Source organism: Microtus pennsylvanicus, chromosome 2, assembly GCF_037038515.1.
Source record: "Microtus pennsylvanicus isolate mMicPen1 chromosome 2, mMicPen1.hap1, whole genome shotgun sequence".
NCBI lineage: Eukaryota > Metazoa > Chordata > Mammalia > Rodentia > Cricetidae > Microtus > Microtus pennsylvanicus.
In genome coordinates this window covers 87,653,194-87,670,981 of record NC_134580.1, presented here as the reverse complement: position 1 = coordinate 87,670,981, position 17,788 = coordinate 87,653,194, and the positions used below count along the sequence as shown (strand labels likewise).

The 17,788-nt window shown below is 37.5% G+C and overlaps 1 protein-coding gene across 2 annotated transcripts in view; it reads left to right on the top strand.

Annotated features, from left to right (window-relative positions):
* Mettl15 (methyltransferase 15, mitochondrial 12S rRNA N4-cytidine) overlaps window positions 1-17,788 on the top strand; it is a 172,145-nt gene that overhangs the window by 128,059 nt on the left and 26,298 nt on the right. For both annotated transcript variants that reach the window (XM_075961678.1, XM_075961677.1), the window contains exons 5-6: window positions 11,659-11,850; window positions 15,844-16,022. In XM_075961678.1, the coding sequence (XP_075817793.1) occupies window positions 11,659-11,850; window positions 15,844-16,022 (371 nt within the window). The remainder of the gene's footprint in view (window positions 1-11,658; window positions 11,851-15,843; window positions 16,023-17,788) is intronic.

The window sequence follows — 17,788 nt, the reverse complement described above, 5'->3', positions numbered from 1 at the left end:
AGTTTAGTTTTCCCAGCCTACCTAGAATTTATTCTATTAGGCCAACCCAGTTTCTTTATTAACCAATGGTATTCACAACATACAGAGGGTAATCCCACATCACCTTCCCTTTTCTGTTTATATAAAAAGGAAGGTTTTAACTTTAACATAGTGAAATTACATAAAAGTTATCAAGCAAGATTTGTACTTAGAATATTTATATCTTTTATCATAACTAAGGAAAGCTATATTATTACTATTTTTCAACTCCATCAAAGGCTCCAGAAGGAAATGATATTACCTAAGGAAACAGGAAATGCATTGTAAACAACTTCAAAAACTCTAGAATTGACAGAGACATCTTGCTGCCTGTCCACAAGACAGTCACCCAAAGTTCTTCTGTGCCATTGGGGCGTCCAGTCTTCAGCTCACAGGCCCATAGTATCCAGCAGACTTTTCCATGAAACAGAAAATTTCAAAAGCAGTTCCACATATATTGGCAGTTTATCAGTCACTTTCTTCTGCAGAATGTCTGGCAGACTCTTTCATGAAGCAGAGAACCCCAAAAAACTGACTCACCTCTTTTAGACAACTTCAGCAGTAATTTTTCTGTGGGTTTGCATGTCCAGTTTATCAAGCAGTCCAGACAAGAGCAATTTCTTGCCCAAATGGCATACCACCTCCATAAGGAGCATCTTTGATGCCCATGATTCTGCTTGAAGTCATTGGTGCTGTCAGGAGCAGATGTGTCTCACTGTAATAAAAGTCCTGAGTTCTTAAACATTTTAAATACCATATTCTATACTCTTTAAAAGATTTGAAGAATGCCAACCCATCTGAAATACATCTCTATACATCTAGAAAATCTAGCTAATTATGACTATAAGCTTTACTATTAAAATGACTATTAACATGTATTTCTTAATTATACATTATATTTTTTAATAAGTTGAACAAACACAATACCTTAGTCAAGAGCAGAAATATATATACACAGTATAACTAAATTGACCTTAAATTTCTATCAATAAACCAAAATCCATACCAATGCAAATCTCTATAGCATTTTCCCCTTTAATATAAACAAATATTTATAGACAATATTTGGGAATATGGGCATAGTTCTTCCTCCAAACTGCTTCCTGCTTTTTATTGGATGGAGTAACTTTTGGGGGTTGTACATGGGGCTTGGTCCATCAAGCCACATTAGCCTAGAATGAATCCACAGGTTCTTTTTTTTTTTTCTAATAACTTTCCCAAGTTTTTTTTTATGTATTTTTTTTATTGATAAAAGGAGAATAAAGAAAAGAAAGAAAAAAAAACAAATTTCCACCTCCTCCCAGCCTCCCATTTCCCTCCCCCTCCTCCCATTCTTCTCCCCCTCCTCCCACCCCTCTCCCCTTCCCCCCACTTTTCTCCCCCTCCCTCTCCAGTCCAAAGAGCAGTCAGGGTTTTCTGCCCTGTGGTAAGTCCTAGGTCCTCCCCCCTCCGTCCATATCTAGGAAGGTGAACATCCAAACTGGCTAGGCTCCCACCAAGCCAGCACATTGCGTTGGATCAAAACCGCGTGCCATTGTCCTTGGCGTCTCATCAGCCCTCATTGTTCGTCATGTTCAGAGAGTCCAGTTTTATCCCATGCTTTTTCAGTCACAGTCCAGCTGGCCTTGGTGAGCTCCCAGTAGATCATCTCCACTGTCTCAGTGGGTGGGTTCACCCCTCGTGGTCCCGACTTCTTTGCTCATGTTCTCCCTCCTTCTGCTCCTCCTTGGGACCTTGGGAGCTCTATCCAGTGTTCCAGTGTGGGTCTCTGTCTCTATCTCCATCCATCGCCAGATGAAAGTTCTAGGATGATATGCATGATATTCGTCAGTATTGCTCTAGGATAGGGTCATTTCAGGTTCCCTATCCTCAGCTGCCCAAGGAACTAACTGGGGGCCTCAGCTTGGGCACCTGGGAGCCCCTCTAGGGTCAAGTCTCCTGCCCATCCTAAAGTGGGTCCTTTAACTAAGAAATGGGGTTCCGTGCTCCCCTATCCAACCTTTCTTTATCCCGATCCTCCTGTTTCCCCAAGTCCCCCCTCCTTTCCTTCTACCTTTTCTCTTCCCATCTCCCCTTACCCCCATCCCACCCCACCCCCAACATCCCACTTTTCTCCCCGGCAATTTTGTATACTTCCCTTATCCAAGAGGATAACTATATGTTTTTCCTTGGGTTCACCTTCTTACTTAGCTTCTTTAGATTCGCCTATTGTAGACTCCGTGGCCCCTATTTATGGCTAGAAACCAATTATGAGTGAGTACATCCCATGTTCATCTTTTTGGGTCTGGGATACCTCACTCAGGATAATGTTTTCTATTTCCATCCATTTGCATGCAAAATTCGAGAAGTCATTGTTTTTTACCGCAGCGTAGTACTCTAATGTGTATATATTCCATACTTTCTTCATCCATTCTTCCATTGAAGGGCATCTAGGTTGTTTCCAGGTTCTGGCTATTACAAATAATACTGCTATGAACATAGTTGAACAAATGCTTTTGTCATATGATAGGGCATCTCTTGGGTAAATTCCCAAGAGTGGTATTGCTGGGTCGAGGGGTAGGTTGATCCCGAATTTCCTGAGAAACCGAAACACTGACTTCCACAGTGGTTGCACAAGATTGCATTCCCACCAGCAATGGATGAGTGTACCCCTTCCTCCACAGCCTCTCCAGCAAAGGCTATCCTTGGTGTTTTTGACTTTAGCCATTCTGACAGGTGTAAGATGATATCTCAAAGTTGTTTTGATTTGCATTTCTCTGATCGCTAAGGAGTTTGAGCATGACCTTAAGTGTCTTTTGGCCATTTGAACTTCTTCTGTTGAGAATTCTCTGTTCAGTTCAGTGCCCCATTTTTTAATTGGGTTAATTAGCCTTTTAAAGTCTAGTTTCTTGAGTTCTCTATATATTTTGGAGATCAGACCTTTGTCTGTTGTGGGGTTGGTGAAGATCTTCTCCCAGTCAGTAGGTTGCCTTTGTGTCTTAGTGACAGTGTCCTTTGCTTTACAGAAGCTTCTCAGTTTTAGTAAAAACAGAGAAGTCGACCAATGGAATCGTATAGAAGACCCGGATTTAATCCCACAAACCTATGAACACCTCATTTTCGATAAAGGAGCTAAAAGTATACAATGGAAGAAAGAAAGCATCTTCAACAAATGGTGCTGGCACAACTGGATGTCAACCTGTAGAAGAATGAAAATAGACCCATATCTATCACCGTGCACAAAACTCAAGTCCAAATGGATTAAAGACCTCAATATCAGCTTGATAACACTGAACCTGATAGAAGAGAAAGTGGGAAATACCCTACAACAGATGGGCACAGGTGATCGCTTCTTAGGTATAGCGCCAGAAGCACAGACATTAAGGGCAACATTGAATAAATGGGACCTACTAAAACTGAGAATCCACAGGTTCTTATCCTCTATGAAAACTAAAGAAGAACCTCTTTTCAAAAGTAACATATCCACAGACTCAAATTCTGAAGACAAGATACCTTTAAAGTATATATGTTGATTACATAGCCTTTTCACAGTCAAAAGATTCAAAGAAAACACAAAATTCAAAATGCAGATGTTATGATCTGTTGGCCTAGTCTGTCACCTGGATACTACCCTATCCCTTTAAAAGACAAGCCCTGATAATATACATAATCTAGACTCTGTGCATGTTTCATCTTTACATGGATTGTTTTTACTCTATTACTTTTTAATATTTATTTTATTATCTTTACTTTTTTAATCTATGACTGTCTGTACTCTGTCTCCTTAAAGACCTGTTCTAATTTTTTTCCTCTTATAAAACTCTCTATACTCATTTTCTTTTCTCTCCCAGACAGACCTACCTACATTTTTCCAACACTGTGACCCATTTAGAGGTCTTTTATGTCTGAATCTGTCCTATTCTGTGTCTGTAATTATTTACTGCCTTGAAAAGCTTTTAAAATGGTAAACAGCTTGGTTGCAGCTGCTATGGATGCTGGCTCTGCCTCTCTCCACTTTCAAACTGGTAGAGGTACTATTACTGCCAGCTCTGGGACCGCCAGGTAGGAGCTGTGTTCAGCACTTTAACTGTGAGAATGAGCATGCAGCACATAAACCCTTTTTATCTGAGTAATAACTAAATATGCCATGCAGAGCATTGCACGTCCTGGAAACATCTGTGTATGGTGGCAGGAATACACCATGCTCTGTTGCCTGTGCTCTCCTAGCACTCCTGTTCCCACTGCCTGCGGGGGGTGGGAGGCGTGCTGAGAGTCAGGCATACAAGCACCCAGGCTACAAAACCCATTCAAGTGCTCCATATCCAGACCTCCTGAAAGAGTCAGGGTTTGCGCCAACAGCACAACCTAGAAACTGTAGCTTTTCTTTTTTCTGCTACTGCCCAATCAGGAAAACCTCTCTTAAAGGATCCACAGCATGCTGCCACCAAGCAAAGCCTATTCGGAAAAATAAATGTGGTTAAACTTTGTTTTTTAGTGTCTAGAATTCCTTTTAAAGCCTTCTCAGGTTTTATGTGGATTTAGTCCATCATGTTGGTGCCAATTTGTAGTAAGGAAGGCGCTAATTAATTCCTGGCCACTTAGCCTTGAAATAATCACACAGAAACTGTATTATTTAATTCACTGCTTGGCCCATTAGGTCTAGTTTCTTATTAGCTAACTTTTACATATTATTTTAACCCAGTTCTATTAATCTGTGTATCACCATGTGGCAGTGGCTTACCGGGTAAGTTCTGGTATCTGTATCTGGATGGGCTATGTGGCTTCTCTCTCACTCCACCTTCCTTCTTCCAGAACTCAGTTTAGTTTTCCCCACGTACCGAAGTTCCACCCTATCAGGCCAATCCAGTTTCTTTATTAACCAATAGTATTCATAGCATGCAAAGGGGAGTCCCACATCAATTCCTCCCAGTTTCTCTCTACCTCCCCTCACCTGCATCCATTCCCTTTCTTTTATTAGAAAAAAAAACAGGCTTCTAAGGGATAATAAAACAAAATATAAGATAAGAAGAAAACTAACATATCAGTCTTAGACCAAGCAAACAGACAAAAAGAAAAGAGCCCCAGAGAAGACAAAAGAAACTAAGACCCATGGGATTCCACAATCAAAATTTCCATAGAAAGACTAAACATGAAAGCCATCTTGTATACACAATGAACCTTGTATGTACCTGTGTAGGCCCTGTGCAAGATGCCTCAATTTCTTGGAGTTTATATGTACATATGTTAACCAGGTTCATTTGAAAGGCCTTGTTTTCTTGGTGTTCTGGTTCTTTCTGGTTCTCACACTCTTTTCTGCCTCCTTTTTTGTAGGGTTTCCTAAGCCCTGAGGTGAGAGATTTGATGGAGACATCCCATTTAGGTCTGAGTGTTCCAAGGTCTCTCACTCAGGCCTCACTGTGTTTCTCTGTATTTGTTCCTCTCTTCTGCTGCAGGAAGCATCTCAGATGATGGCTGAGGAAGGTGTTGATTTAAAAGTATAGCAAAATGTCATTAATTGCTACAGTCTTTGAGTAGAACACTAGTATTTGGGTTTGTTTTGTGTTCCTGGGCTATCTAGTCTCTGATGCTGTGTGACCCAAGCAGTGCTGGATGTGTGTTGCAGCTCATGGAGTGGGCCTTCAATCAAATCAAATATTGCTTGGTTACTGCCTTGAGGCTTGTATCACCATTGCCCTAGCATATCTTGCAGGCACCATTGTAGACTAAAGGGTTTGTGGCTAGATTGGTGTTTATATCTTTCCTTTGTTAGTTTGCAGAGTACCGTTCCATAACAAAGATGCTAGCATGTATGAGTAAAGGCTCTATGCAGGCACAAGCTTGCTTTTCCATGTTCAGTGAGTCATACAGGTTTTATCTTCATCAAGGGGACCTTACCATTACTTTTTGGAGAGCAACCTAGTCTTAACAACTGCCTGGATTGTTTGTTCCCATATAAGCCCTCTGGCCAACAAAGCAATTAGGTTTAAACAAATCCCAGTACTAGAAGCTTCATTTGGTGACAAGAGATAGAACATAGGGACTCTTCCCTTCACCCCCATTATTTGAGAATTTCATTTATGTTGCCTTCCCATATATGTATTTTAGGAAGCTTCTAATGTACTAAGTTTCCATAGTATTCCACAAATGACACTTAATTTTAGGTTGCTCCCATATTTCCTCCCTCCCCATTTGATCCTCCAATTCCAGTCCCCCGCATTCATTCATAACTATTTGTTCCATTCTCTTTTCTAATGAGATCTATCTGTACCCCCAGTCCCTTACTCTATACCTCGATCTTCCCATTTGAGAACCCCCATCCAGTATGCTTGCCTTGTGATTTGAATTGAAATAGCTTTTTTATTTTCTGGAAGATTTTATTATAATATCAATGTTGTTTTGTTTATATAATATTAAAGTTACTTAAATAGCTAAATATTTAAATATTTGGAAGAATACATGGTGAAGCCACCTGTGCATGTCTTTTTCTCTGTGGGAGACTTTATAATTACAGATTAAATTTATAAGTGATTTTAGGACTATGTTTTACATTTCTTATGTCAGTTTTAATAAGTTATAGTCTCCTGAGAATATTTTCATTTTATCTAAATCTCTAATTTACTAGCTTTCCATTGTTAAACATTTCCTCTTGTGATATATTTGATGTATTTTGGTGTTTAATGTGGTATTTTCCTCTTCATCCCTCATATTGATAAACATCCTTATGGGCTGTTAATCAATTTTCTTAGTCTTTTCAAAGTGCTTATTATAACTCATTGTATAAAATACTCCCTTTTTAAATTTTTTCATCTTTTATTTATTTAATTCTTTCTTTTAATACTTGTTTTTATTTTTGCTTTCCCTTATCAAGGGATTTGAATGTGCTGTTGTGTTTTGATGGCAGAAGGTACAAAATAATCCCACCCTATTTCAGAATTACTTATAATAAAGGGTTATTTATTTGGGGGAGACTCAGAGACCACTGTCCTAGATTACAGTTCTCTGTGCAAATGGGGAACAGGAACAGAGTCTAGCAGCTGGAAGCAAGTGAGAAAGTATGCATACAGTGGTCTGGTATCTTAAAGACTATTGGCTGAAGGAGCTGAAGGAGCTCCCACAACAGTGTTTATTTATAAAAATAAAGACATTGTAGTAATTAGAGCAGCGGGGCTGCATCCCCAGCACCCCGGCCACCTGCATGGCTAGCTTTACCCGAAATGACAACACACAAACTGTATTCATTTAAACACTGCTTGGCCCATTTCTATCTAGCCTCTTCTAGGCTAATTCTCACATATTAATTTAGCCCATTTCTAATCATCTGTGTTGCACCGCAAGGTGCGCTTACTGGGAAGATTCTAGCCTATGTCCATCCTGGGTCGGAGCTGAATTGCGTCTGTCTGCCCAGGAGCGGGGAGCATGGCGTCTCTGCTCCAGAGCAGAGCTGTCCAGTCTGAGCTCACTTCCTCTTCCTCCCAGCATTCTGTTCTGTTTACTCCTCCCACCTATGTTTTAACCTATGAGGGCCAGCCAAGCAGTTTCTTTATTGCTTAACCAATGAAATCAACAAATTGATATATGACACTCCCACATCAAGACATTGTTCCCCATACCCGATTTTTAATAACTGTACATGCGTGGAAGTTTCCAGAGCACAGCATTAGCAGCGTATCCTAAGCCTCAATACTTTGCCTTTTCACTGTGTTGCTTTGTTATTGCTCTGTTTAGCTCATTCCTAGTATCATTTTATAACTCATTTTGTTTATTGATATTTAGAAGTATGTAAGTGTTAAAATATTTTTGGCTTTCCAAGTTATTTCTTTTTGTCTGACTGCCAATTAAATACTGTCCCTTGGTCTGTGTCTGTAATCCTACCACTCAGGAGAAAAGAATACTTGAGGAGTATAATTGCCATAGTGGTTGGGATGTTATTTGTGTTTGTGTGTGTACATTCATACATATGTACCTTTAGTAGAGCTGCTGAGTTTCTAGGAAGTATCTCTTGTATCTTACTGGCCAGAATTGTACACATGTTGATCTCTGAACAAATTATGGTAGCCATGAGCATGATGTATGCAAAGCATTTAACAGAAATCTACCCCTAAACATCTGTTTTTACCAGGATTCCCCAGAAAAATGGAACTAGTAGAAAATAGGTATATATAAACATGCATATTATATGTGTGTGTGTGCGTACTCATGTATATGTATTATGTATGAAATATAACTTAAGAAATAAGTACAGTGTGTGGTTTAGCATATAGAAATTTATTCAAAAATATAAATAAGTTGAGTGCTTTTTATTTTTGGATGTTAGATTTATTTTTAATTATGTGTATGTGTGTTTGTATTACGGTATGTATATTTTAGTGTGTACATGAGTGTAAGTGCCCATGGAGGCCAGAGGAAGGTATCAGACTACCTCAGGCTGATGTTACAGATGGTTGTGAGCTGCTATATGGGTGCCGGAAACCAAACGTGAAACCTCTGTCATTACAAGTGCTGTAAACTACTGAACCATCTCCCCAGTCCTACACAAAATATACCTCACTCACCCTGCCCACAGCTCTCGTGCCCGCACGCGCACACGTGCCCATGTATGTGTGTGTGGTGTGGTGTGTGTGTGCACGTGTGTGTGTGTAGGAGGGTGAAGAAGAAGAGAGAATACTGGTCGGGGGAGGGTTTGCTTCAAGAAATTTGCTCACAGACCTGTGAGGTCTGTCATGTGAAATCTGTTTGGGAACAGGCTGGTAAGTCTGGGGTGTAAAGTAATGTTGCAGTCTTGAGGCGGAATTCCTTCTTCCCCTGGGAAACATGAGTCTTTCCTTTTAAGACATTGTAGCTGAACTTCCATTCTTAAAGTTAATGTTTTTTACTTAAAACCCACTCACTGAAAAGGACCTTTATAGCAATACCTAAACTGCTAAACTACTATATAACCAGCCTGCCACAAATATCAAGTACCTGGTAGTTTGTTTTTGGTTTTTTTTTTTTAATCTGTAGCTGAATTTTTGAGGTCCTATTGGAATGGAGAATTTGGCAACTCAGTGAAGGCTAAAAGTGTCCCTAGAGTAGGCAGAGGTTCATGTGTGGGAAGGCTGCCATGCAGCATGGCTTCTGAATTGAGTAACATAAGGTTACTTACGAACCTCACAGTGGGAAGTTGCAGAAGTGACTGCTTAATTGAAAAGTGCTAATGATGTTTTTTCCTTGGTTTTGCTTTTTATTTTATTTGGACTTTCATGTATAAGCTTTGTACATTAGGCTCTTTTATACATAAGCTAACCCATTCTTTTACTCTTGAACTACCTCTTCAGTCCCAAGAGGAATAGTGAATTCTAACTAGTAATAATGTCCAAATATGAATTAGATTACTGGTGCTTACTGGAAATTAAGTTCCAATATTATATGCTTCTTAACATCTAGTATAAATAACATATCCAAAGCAATATTTTGCTCACATGGAGTTAACGAGGTAATGGGCACAATTTTCTCTACAGTTATTTTAATATTCACTAATAGTTGAGAAAGGATAGCATCAGGATTCCCCAGAGAAGCAGAATACTTTGGATTTGAATGATATTGAATTATACTTATTTCTGTATGTGTATATAAATGTGTATTGTTTCTTATATTTAAATACTTGGTGATTACTTTAGTATATGAAGAACACTTGTTTGCTTAAGTGTCCTAACCACAAATTTCCCTTCCTACTGTGCTCTTGAAGGTAAGATTCCCTAGCTGAGCATCTTTTCTTGGCAGAGGGATCTCTTGGGCTCTATTTCTGCTTTTGTTTGATCAGTAGCTTCAGTTCCCAATAATTTTGTGCAGCTACTCAAACAAGCCAATCACATCCTTCTGTGACAACAAGGACGTGCTTTGACAACATACTGCTCCTTCCTCTATGTGTTCTCACATGGTTTTGTTTCCTTGTCCACAAAACTGTGAGTAGATGTGATTAATCATCCATATCCAGAGAGGAGTGCTGGATGTTTGACTATCTCTGCAGCTTAAGTTTGGGATCTGGGGGTGATTAGAACAGAATAATTCCTTTTGTTCAGCCCCTACTTATGATATTGGAGTAGGGAAAGATTCAAACTTGAGAATTGGCATAAGTGACTAGTGAAATGTGTTCCAATCCTGAAACTTTATTGGTTTTTTTTTTTTTGCTTTTGCAATACAGTTTTATTAGCATTGATATTTTTCTAAAACAGGTAGCACATTTATTTATCTCTCTATCATTAGCTCCAGCCAGGTCGCTCTGTAAATTGTATCTGTTCCTCTCAGCTGTTAACTCAAAAAACATGAATTACTAGTTTTCCTCTCCCCTTGGTATATTCGCCAGATAGCATAATAACTGGCACAGCAGAAATGCAGCCAATATTTGGCATGGAATCTAAGAGTAATCCAGAAATTACCCTTTCATCCAGAATTTGAGAAAAAATTACCAGTACCAGTGAGCTGTGAATTTTCCCTTAAATGACATCAGATATAAGTAAATGCTTTAAATGTGAATTGCCTAATGTTGTTAAAATACAAGCCCATTCCATTCGCATTCAGAGGGGAGAAAGAAAACTTCAAAATGTTACCCAATTTCTCTTTACTCATTCTCCTTCCAAAATGGATCCTTGTTGCCTTAAGGCCTCTGCTGAAACCACAGGGAAGCAGCTTCCTTTGCATAGGAAGGGGAACTGGCATGGCAGCATGGTGATCCAAACTTCTTCCTGTCTGTTGATTCTGAATGCTTCATGCCCAGTGTGAAATTCTTGTTGGTAGAAGAATTCTTCAGTAGTTGTTTAGTCCTGTCCTTATTTTATTCCTGACGTCTGGAGCTACATAATACCCCTGTCCTACATACCGGATAAACATGCATAGCAGTCAAATACTGGGAGCGAACATGTTAAAAAATTTTCTCATGATTCTTTTTATTACTTAGAGATTTGTATTTAACAGGTACCTAAAAACTACCTGTAAATGGGGTAGTATGGAATACATGTATACACTCTGTAATGTTTAAATTGGAATACAATAGCACATTGAAAATCCTTCTCTTCTCTAACTATGATTTAGTAACTATACATTGAGCAACCTTTCTTATTTTCTTCTTTCCCCAACTCTTTTCTCATCACTGCAAGATACCCATACTGACCTCAACTTTGAGATCAGTGTATTAATATTTCACTTATGAATGCAAGTTATGTATTACTGTTCTCCTGCACATTCTTCACTCACCTGGCACAATGATTTCGACTTCCACTTCCATCTGCATTGTTGCACACATAGCTGGATTCATTCCTTTTATGTGATTGAATAGCATTCATGATGTGTATGCATGTTTTATTTATATTATTTTTGTTTTATACCTACTGTATTTGAATTTGCTTGTAAGTTAAGTAATCCTTTTGTAAGAATTTCATGAGCTGCCTTTCTTACTCATGAATGTAAGAAATTTTTAAAGAATAAAAACCTAGCCTGACAAAGGGCTATTTTTCTGATTTCTAAATATATACCTTCTCAAAAAGTATAATGCTAAGAAAGTTCATGATACTTTGTGTCTTTATTTGGGGTAAATCATCCAGTGATAGGATGCACTCCCTTCCATTGGTCAGAAATGTAATGAAAGATTAACACAGCAGAATTCTCCTATCTTGGGTTTATTCACAGGAAACAGGTCCAGGCTTTGTTAGGCCAGTTCAGCGAGGCAGAGGCTTTGTTACTAAAAGCTGGAGTGCAGCCAGGGACTATCGATGGAGTTCTTTTGGATCTGGGGTGTTCCTCCATGCAACTTGATGTTCCTGAGCGAGGTTTCTCCCTTCGGAAGGATGGTCCCTTGGACATGAGGATGGATGGAGACAGGTGGGTATTAAAAAAGCATTTCTTCTTACCACACACAAAAAAATCAATTTCTTAAAATCATTCTGAGTTTAATTTCCTTGAAGACTGAAAAATTCTCAGCACACTCCCACATGCAGCACTGTCCATACATAGTAAATCAACTGTGTTTGGTGCTCATTATGGACTCAGTATTTCTTTGTTTGGAGAATATTTCCTGTCTTTACAGAATATAGTGAAGAGGTATTCAGAATGAGGAAATCAACTTTTATGGGATTTTTTTTCACCGACAATATGGCTTTTTAATAGTAATTTGGAAAAAATTAATGCTGAAACAATTGCTTCATTTTTGTGCATGTCCAACTATGTATCTGTAAGAAGCAAGAGTAGCTGGATTTAATTGATATTCATTTATAATGCTGCAAAAAACCAAGTCTGACAGGATTCCTGTGGCCAGCAATTCTGTTTTTGTTCTATCTATTATGCAGTCACCCCAGTTGTAGCTTCTCTAAAGTATTTGCAGTGTATGGCACTGCATCCTACATCACGACATAAATCAACACAGACTGTTACCTGTAACTCCCCTTCATTCTTTGGTGCTGTAAATATACTAATGCTTATTTAGCATAATTCAATTCACATAGATACACAATCCATTTAATGGCATTGTGTTGCATTGTAGGAAAGATTAGGAAAAGTTTCTTTTTCTACATTGATTTTAAAACTTAAATTAGTACTGACATCTGAACCTACTAGTGGTACCCTGCCAGAATAACCTATATCTCCAAAGTTTACCCCTGATTTTTGTGTGGACATTGAGTCATGCCATGAATATCCTGTGGTAAATACTTGTATATGGCCTTTTACCTTGATATGAGTATTGATATGAGTGCCAAATTTGCCTAGTGACATATTTATTAGAATTGTATTGTTTCTGAATCTTTTGCCTTCTTCTATTTGCAATATTAGCATTTATACAACTAAGAATATCATGATAAAATAAATCCTTTAACAACTAGCATCTAATAGTGAAGATTAGATATTCTCAACTTTGGAAATAAGGTAGGGTTGTATAATAATAAAATGTTGAATAAATCTATACTCTTCCTGTGTCTTACTGAGGAAGAAAGGTACTTTCTGTAATACAGTGAACAAATCATCTAATTAATAACAATGAATTACCATATTCTTAATGTAAAGCATTTTGGGTAAGTTTTAATTTGTAAATCTACATCCATGAGTTTCTCCTCAGCAACTTCAAAATAAGATTGTTCCTGAGAATTAAGCCCTCAAGTCAATACCTTATGTTTGAAATTATAGTTTAAAATATATATATATATATTTAAAAGTTGAAGATCTTCCAGGTAGATCATATGGACTATGACCTATATGAGTATTCAGAACAGGAAAATCAGTTTACTTGAATATATGGGGAAATGAAAGTCAGGCATACAAAGATCTGCACTGCACTGCAAATACAAGTAGAAAGGTAGGCCATGGGGGAAAAATTATATTTACATGCACACACACACACACACACACACACACACACACACACACACACACACACAGTGTTGTGATCTACCCAACCCCAGAAAGAGATAGATTCCTATGATAAACACACCCACAAGAGTCATTTTTACACTGGATCACAGTTAGAGTCTTAACTCTGTGTTTACCCAAATCTCACCAGCCACTGCTTTTATATTATCTTCTCATGTAGCAGGGAGGAATTCCAAGCCTCAGGAACTTGAAAGGCTACTTCTTTTAGCAGATATAGTCTTTGTTGGGAGATAATAAACTGGCACCCAAGTTAAGATTTTCTCTTATGATTTTGGTTGTAGTGAGTCAAGGAAATCTTTGGACTGACAAGGGTAAAAACTGTGTTTTCATAGAGGAGCAGTGCTTCTTGTTCATCATATTAAGGCCTGTTCTAATACAAATTTCTCACCTGCCAACTTCAAGAGTGATGTTCCTTTTGTTTTCTAGCATTGCAGAAACTTCCACATAGATATTTTGTATTAATGGAACAGTAAGATAATATCATACCTTTCTTCATTACATGCCACCTGATCAAAATGCTATTTTAAATTTGTTTTTTAAAAAGTAGAAAGTTAGCCGGGCGGTGGTGGCGCACGCCTTTAATCCCAGCACTCAGGAGGCAGAGGCAGGCGGATTTCTGTGAGTTGGAGGCCAGCCTGCTCTACAAGAGCTAGTTCCAGGACAGGAAATAAAAGCTACAAAGAAACCCTGTCTCGAAAAATCCAAAATAAATAAATGTAGAAAGTTATGAAAAACTAAATCCATCCATACTGTCTTATAGTTGCCTTAATAGAGCTAAAGGTCTGAATAGCAAGGATTGTCCCCAGTGGGCAGTGGCTTGGGTAACTAAATTCATAAGTAGGTAAAATCTAGCAGGGATTTTTGTCTTTTATAGTCAAAATGATGGCTGGAAAATATATGAATTGGAAATATCTGAAGGTCATGAATGTTTATCACCCAGTCATTATATTGTCTGTATTTACTATGTTATGTGGGCCTCCTCTCCCAACAATTTAATAATTGAGATAATGATTGTTATATTCATTTTCCAGATTAAAATTGAGAGTCTACTGCATTTAAAACTTTATCCAGTATAACAAGACTGCAATTCCTTTTTAGTTCACTACAACCTTAAAAGAAAGGATCTTCATTTTGCAAGCCAAAAAAAGCAAACCACTGAGATCAAAATTAGGGCTACTATATAAGACATTCATTGGTACAGGGCTTCAAAAGAAAATGAGGCTGACAGTTTGAGAGGGTGGGAAGAGCTGGAGTGAAGAAAGGTGACGTAGTATAATCACATTTCAGTTTAAAACATACATAAATAAATAAGAGTAAGCCGAAATGAAAAAAATCATCATACATGGAATATGATGTTTCTTACTCCCGAATAAAATAAGAGAAAGAGACTATGAGTTTGAGAGATAGAGAAGCAGACATGCAAAATGGAGTACAAGGATCAAAGTTTCTCCTGAATGCACAAGCATGTTAACAAGGTAATAATTTTCCAAGAGAATTTGAGATGTTTTTCAACCTCAATGTCGCTTAAACCTCAGGTCTTAATGCTCCTGTATCTTTGGAACTCATGACTGTTCACAGTATGAAACTAATAATCCAACATATTTGTGTGGGAGTAGTAACTGTACTACTGTCAGATGTTCCTAGTAAGTCAAGTCATGGCTAGCTCATCAGTTAGAATGCTTTGACCCACTTCTCTAATTGGAAATAAACTAGAATGATCTGACAGCGTACACTATTTTATGCTAGTATAATTTAGTCTGTGTGGTCAGAACTTGGATTTTCTTTTTGTGCCATACTTGAAAATAATATTTAGGCTTTTTCAATCAGTACCATTTATTTTGAAGCTTTAATCCATGATGACATTTTTCACTGATGCCTGAGCTAATATCAAATATCCAAAACATGCACAGTTAGCATTAGGTCTTTTTAGTTATTGCACGGGGAAGCTGCCTAGTGTCTTCTTGTGTAGACTTTCTAAGTTGGGTTTTGCGGTTGTTCCATATGTATGTACTTTGCTGACATAGATTACTCACTAGCGTTTAGACTTTATCAGCTATCATCTGTCAGCATTGTGTCTCCTATTCTAAAAAGAAAAGAATAATTCAATCAGTAACTTAAATTTTGAATAAGTTAAATCTAAACAATCTTCTCTTTTATCTTAAGAGAAAGAAAGCTACAAGATCATTAATAACTTTTTATGAATGAAAGTTAAAGATTAACAAATTACTATAACCTCCCATTTCCTTGACCTCAATGAATGCTTCAGGTTCCTCTTGCCATAATGATTACTATGTTAAACAGAAACTCTTTCATTTGTGTGCTATTTCAGTCTGCTTCAGAATTTCTTCTAGGCAATGTGTGACAAATGCCTGCGTTCATGTTTCCAGTACTCTGAAGTATCAACTCTCGTCAATGAAAATGGTGTCAGTAAACTGGTTGGCTCTTTTTGCACAGGTATCCTGACATGCCCACTGCTGCTGATGTTGTGAATGCTTTAGATCAACAAGCACTTGCATCCATCCTTAGAGCATATGGAGAGGAGAAGCATGCCAAGAAAATTGCTTCTGCAATCATTCAAGCACGCAGCATATACCCTATCTCTAGAACCCAGCAGCTTGCCAGCATTGTTGCAGGTACCCTCATTAATTCTCTTCAATGTCTAAGAGTAAAAAATTAAATAAATATCTGTTACATACATATGTATATACATACATACACACACACACACACACACACACACACACACACACACACACACACGTGTGTGTGTGTCTGTTCCTCCCTGTCTGGCTCCCAGAAGGATTCATTTGTATGTGAAATCTTTCAGAATAGCAGTCTTTATATCTTTCTGAAATGTCAGGTTTCTTTCTTTTTTTCTTTCTTTTTATAGCTTTCTCTCTTTGACTGCTCTAATACTGCACACACCTTTTAAAAATTATTTGCCATAGGTGGCTGATTAATATAATAGAAATTTTATATGCGGTAATTTATCATCTGTGCTGACCAAGGTGAAAGATGGAATGACAAGGTTTAAAGAATGTCTTGATCCATCACAGTGGTTGATTAGCATCCTGTATGAGATTTGTCATTACCACTCATATTTCTGCATTTTAATATTTCAGGCAAAAGGGGAATTGCATTGCCCGACTCCTAAAATAAAACTCAGTGACTCATACATCTATTCTAAACAATCAGCTAACAAAGGGTATGTGATGTATAGGTTATTCTGCTTTGTGGATGCTAACTAAATCAGCCTAAGGGACTTATTGAAACATTTCATCTTTTCTGCTGTTCACCACCATAAACCTCTTGAACCGGATTCTAGCTATGAGGTGCTTTTTAGTAGTACCCTTTCCATTTGAAGCCAAAGCTGTTTCACAGCTATGTTTTGAAGAAAGTTTCTCTAAGTAAAAATGCAACTCCTGCAGTTATTTAACAGAATTACAGTGGTAAATTATTCATCTTGTTGAACCAACAAAAATGCTGTATCACTTTTATATACCAAAAATATTAAGATTGTTTTTATTGTTTCTTATTAAATTATGCAAGTAATAAGTAAATACAAGACATAGTATAGCATTTTAAAATTACTCAGTATTGGCTAAGGCTATCAATACTAGATGGAGTTTAAGGAATAAAAATGATAAATTCACTCAAATCATTAAACTGTCTTATAATAATTGTTTATAGCATAATTAAATAATATTATATTCTATTTAACATAATAAAGTATAAAGAATTTATTAAGTCTTTAATATTTTAAGGTGTCTTTGTCAGGCCCTTCCCAATTTAATACCTTGTATTGAAGTTGGAGCAGAATTCATATTGGTTTTTAAACATACAGTATTTTATGATTTTCCCCCAAAAGAGTTTATAGAAGCATTTTAGCAAGTAACAGATTCACCTTCTCCTTGTATATGTTGCCCTTCTCATTCTTTACTCACCAGGCATCTCTACTTCTCCTTGCTGTCTTTAAGAAGGACTGCATGCCATTTTCTGAAAGAAATCATATTATTTATTCATAAGAAAACACAGTTTTGTCTGGCACTCAATGAGGGTTTGTAGCTAACGAGCACCCCAGAGATTGTTCTGTTGAAACATTTATCTTAGGACTTGTGAAATCAGTTCTAAAGAGGACCAATGGTTTGCTCCAGACCACAGTCTAATTAAGGACAGTTAGTACTCATTAAAATTTAGGAGACAATGAATGTGAGACATAATTGGGAGTATAGCTTTAAGAAATTAAGTTAGTTGTTTTGTTTCTGGATCTTGATCTGTGAACTTGGTGAAATACTTTGTGTGTATGTGATAGAAATGATATGAACATATATAACAGGACCAATGTAACTATTCCTTGGAATATTATAATGTTAAGATCACATTAATGCTATATTAACAA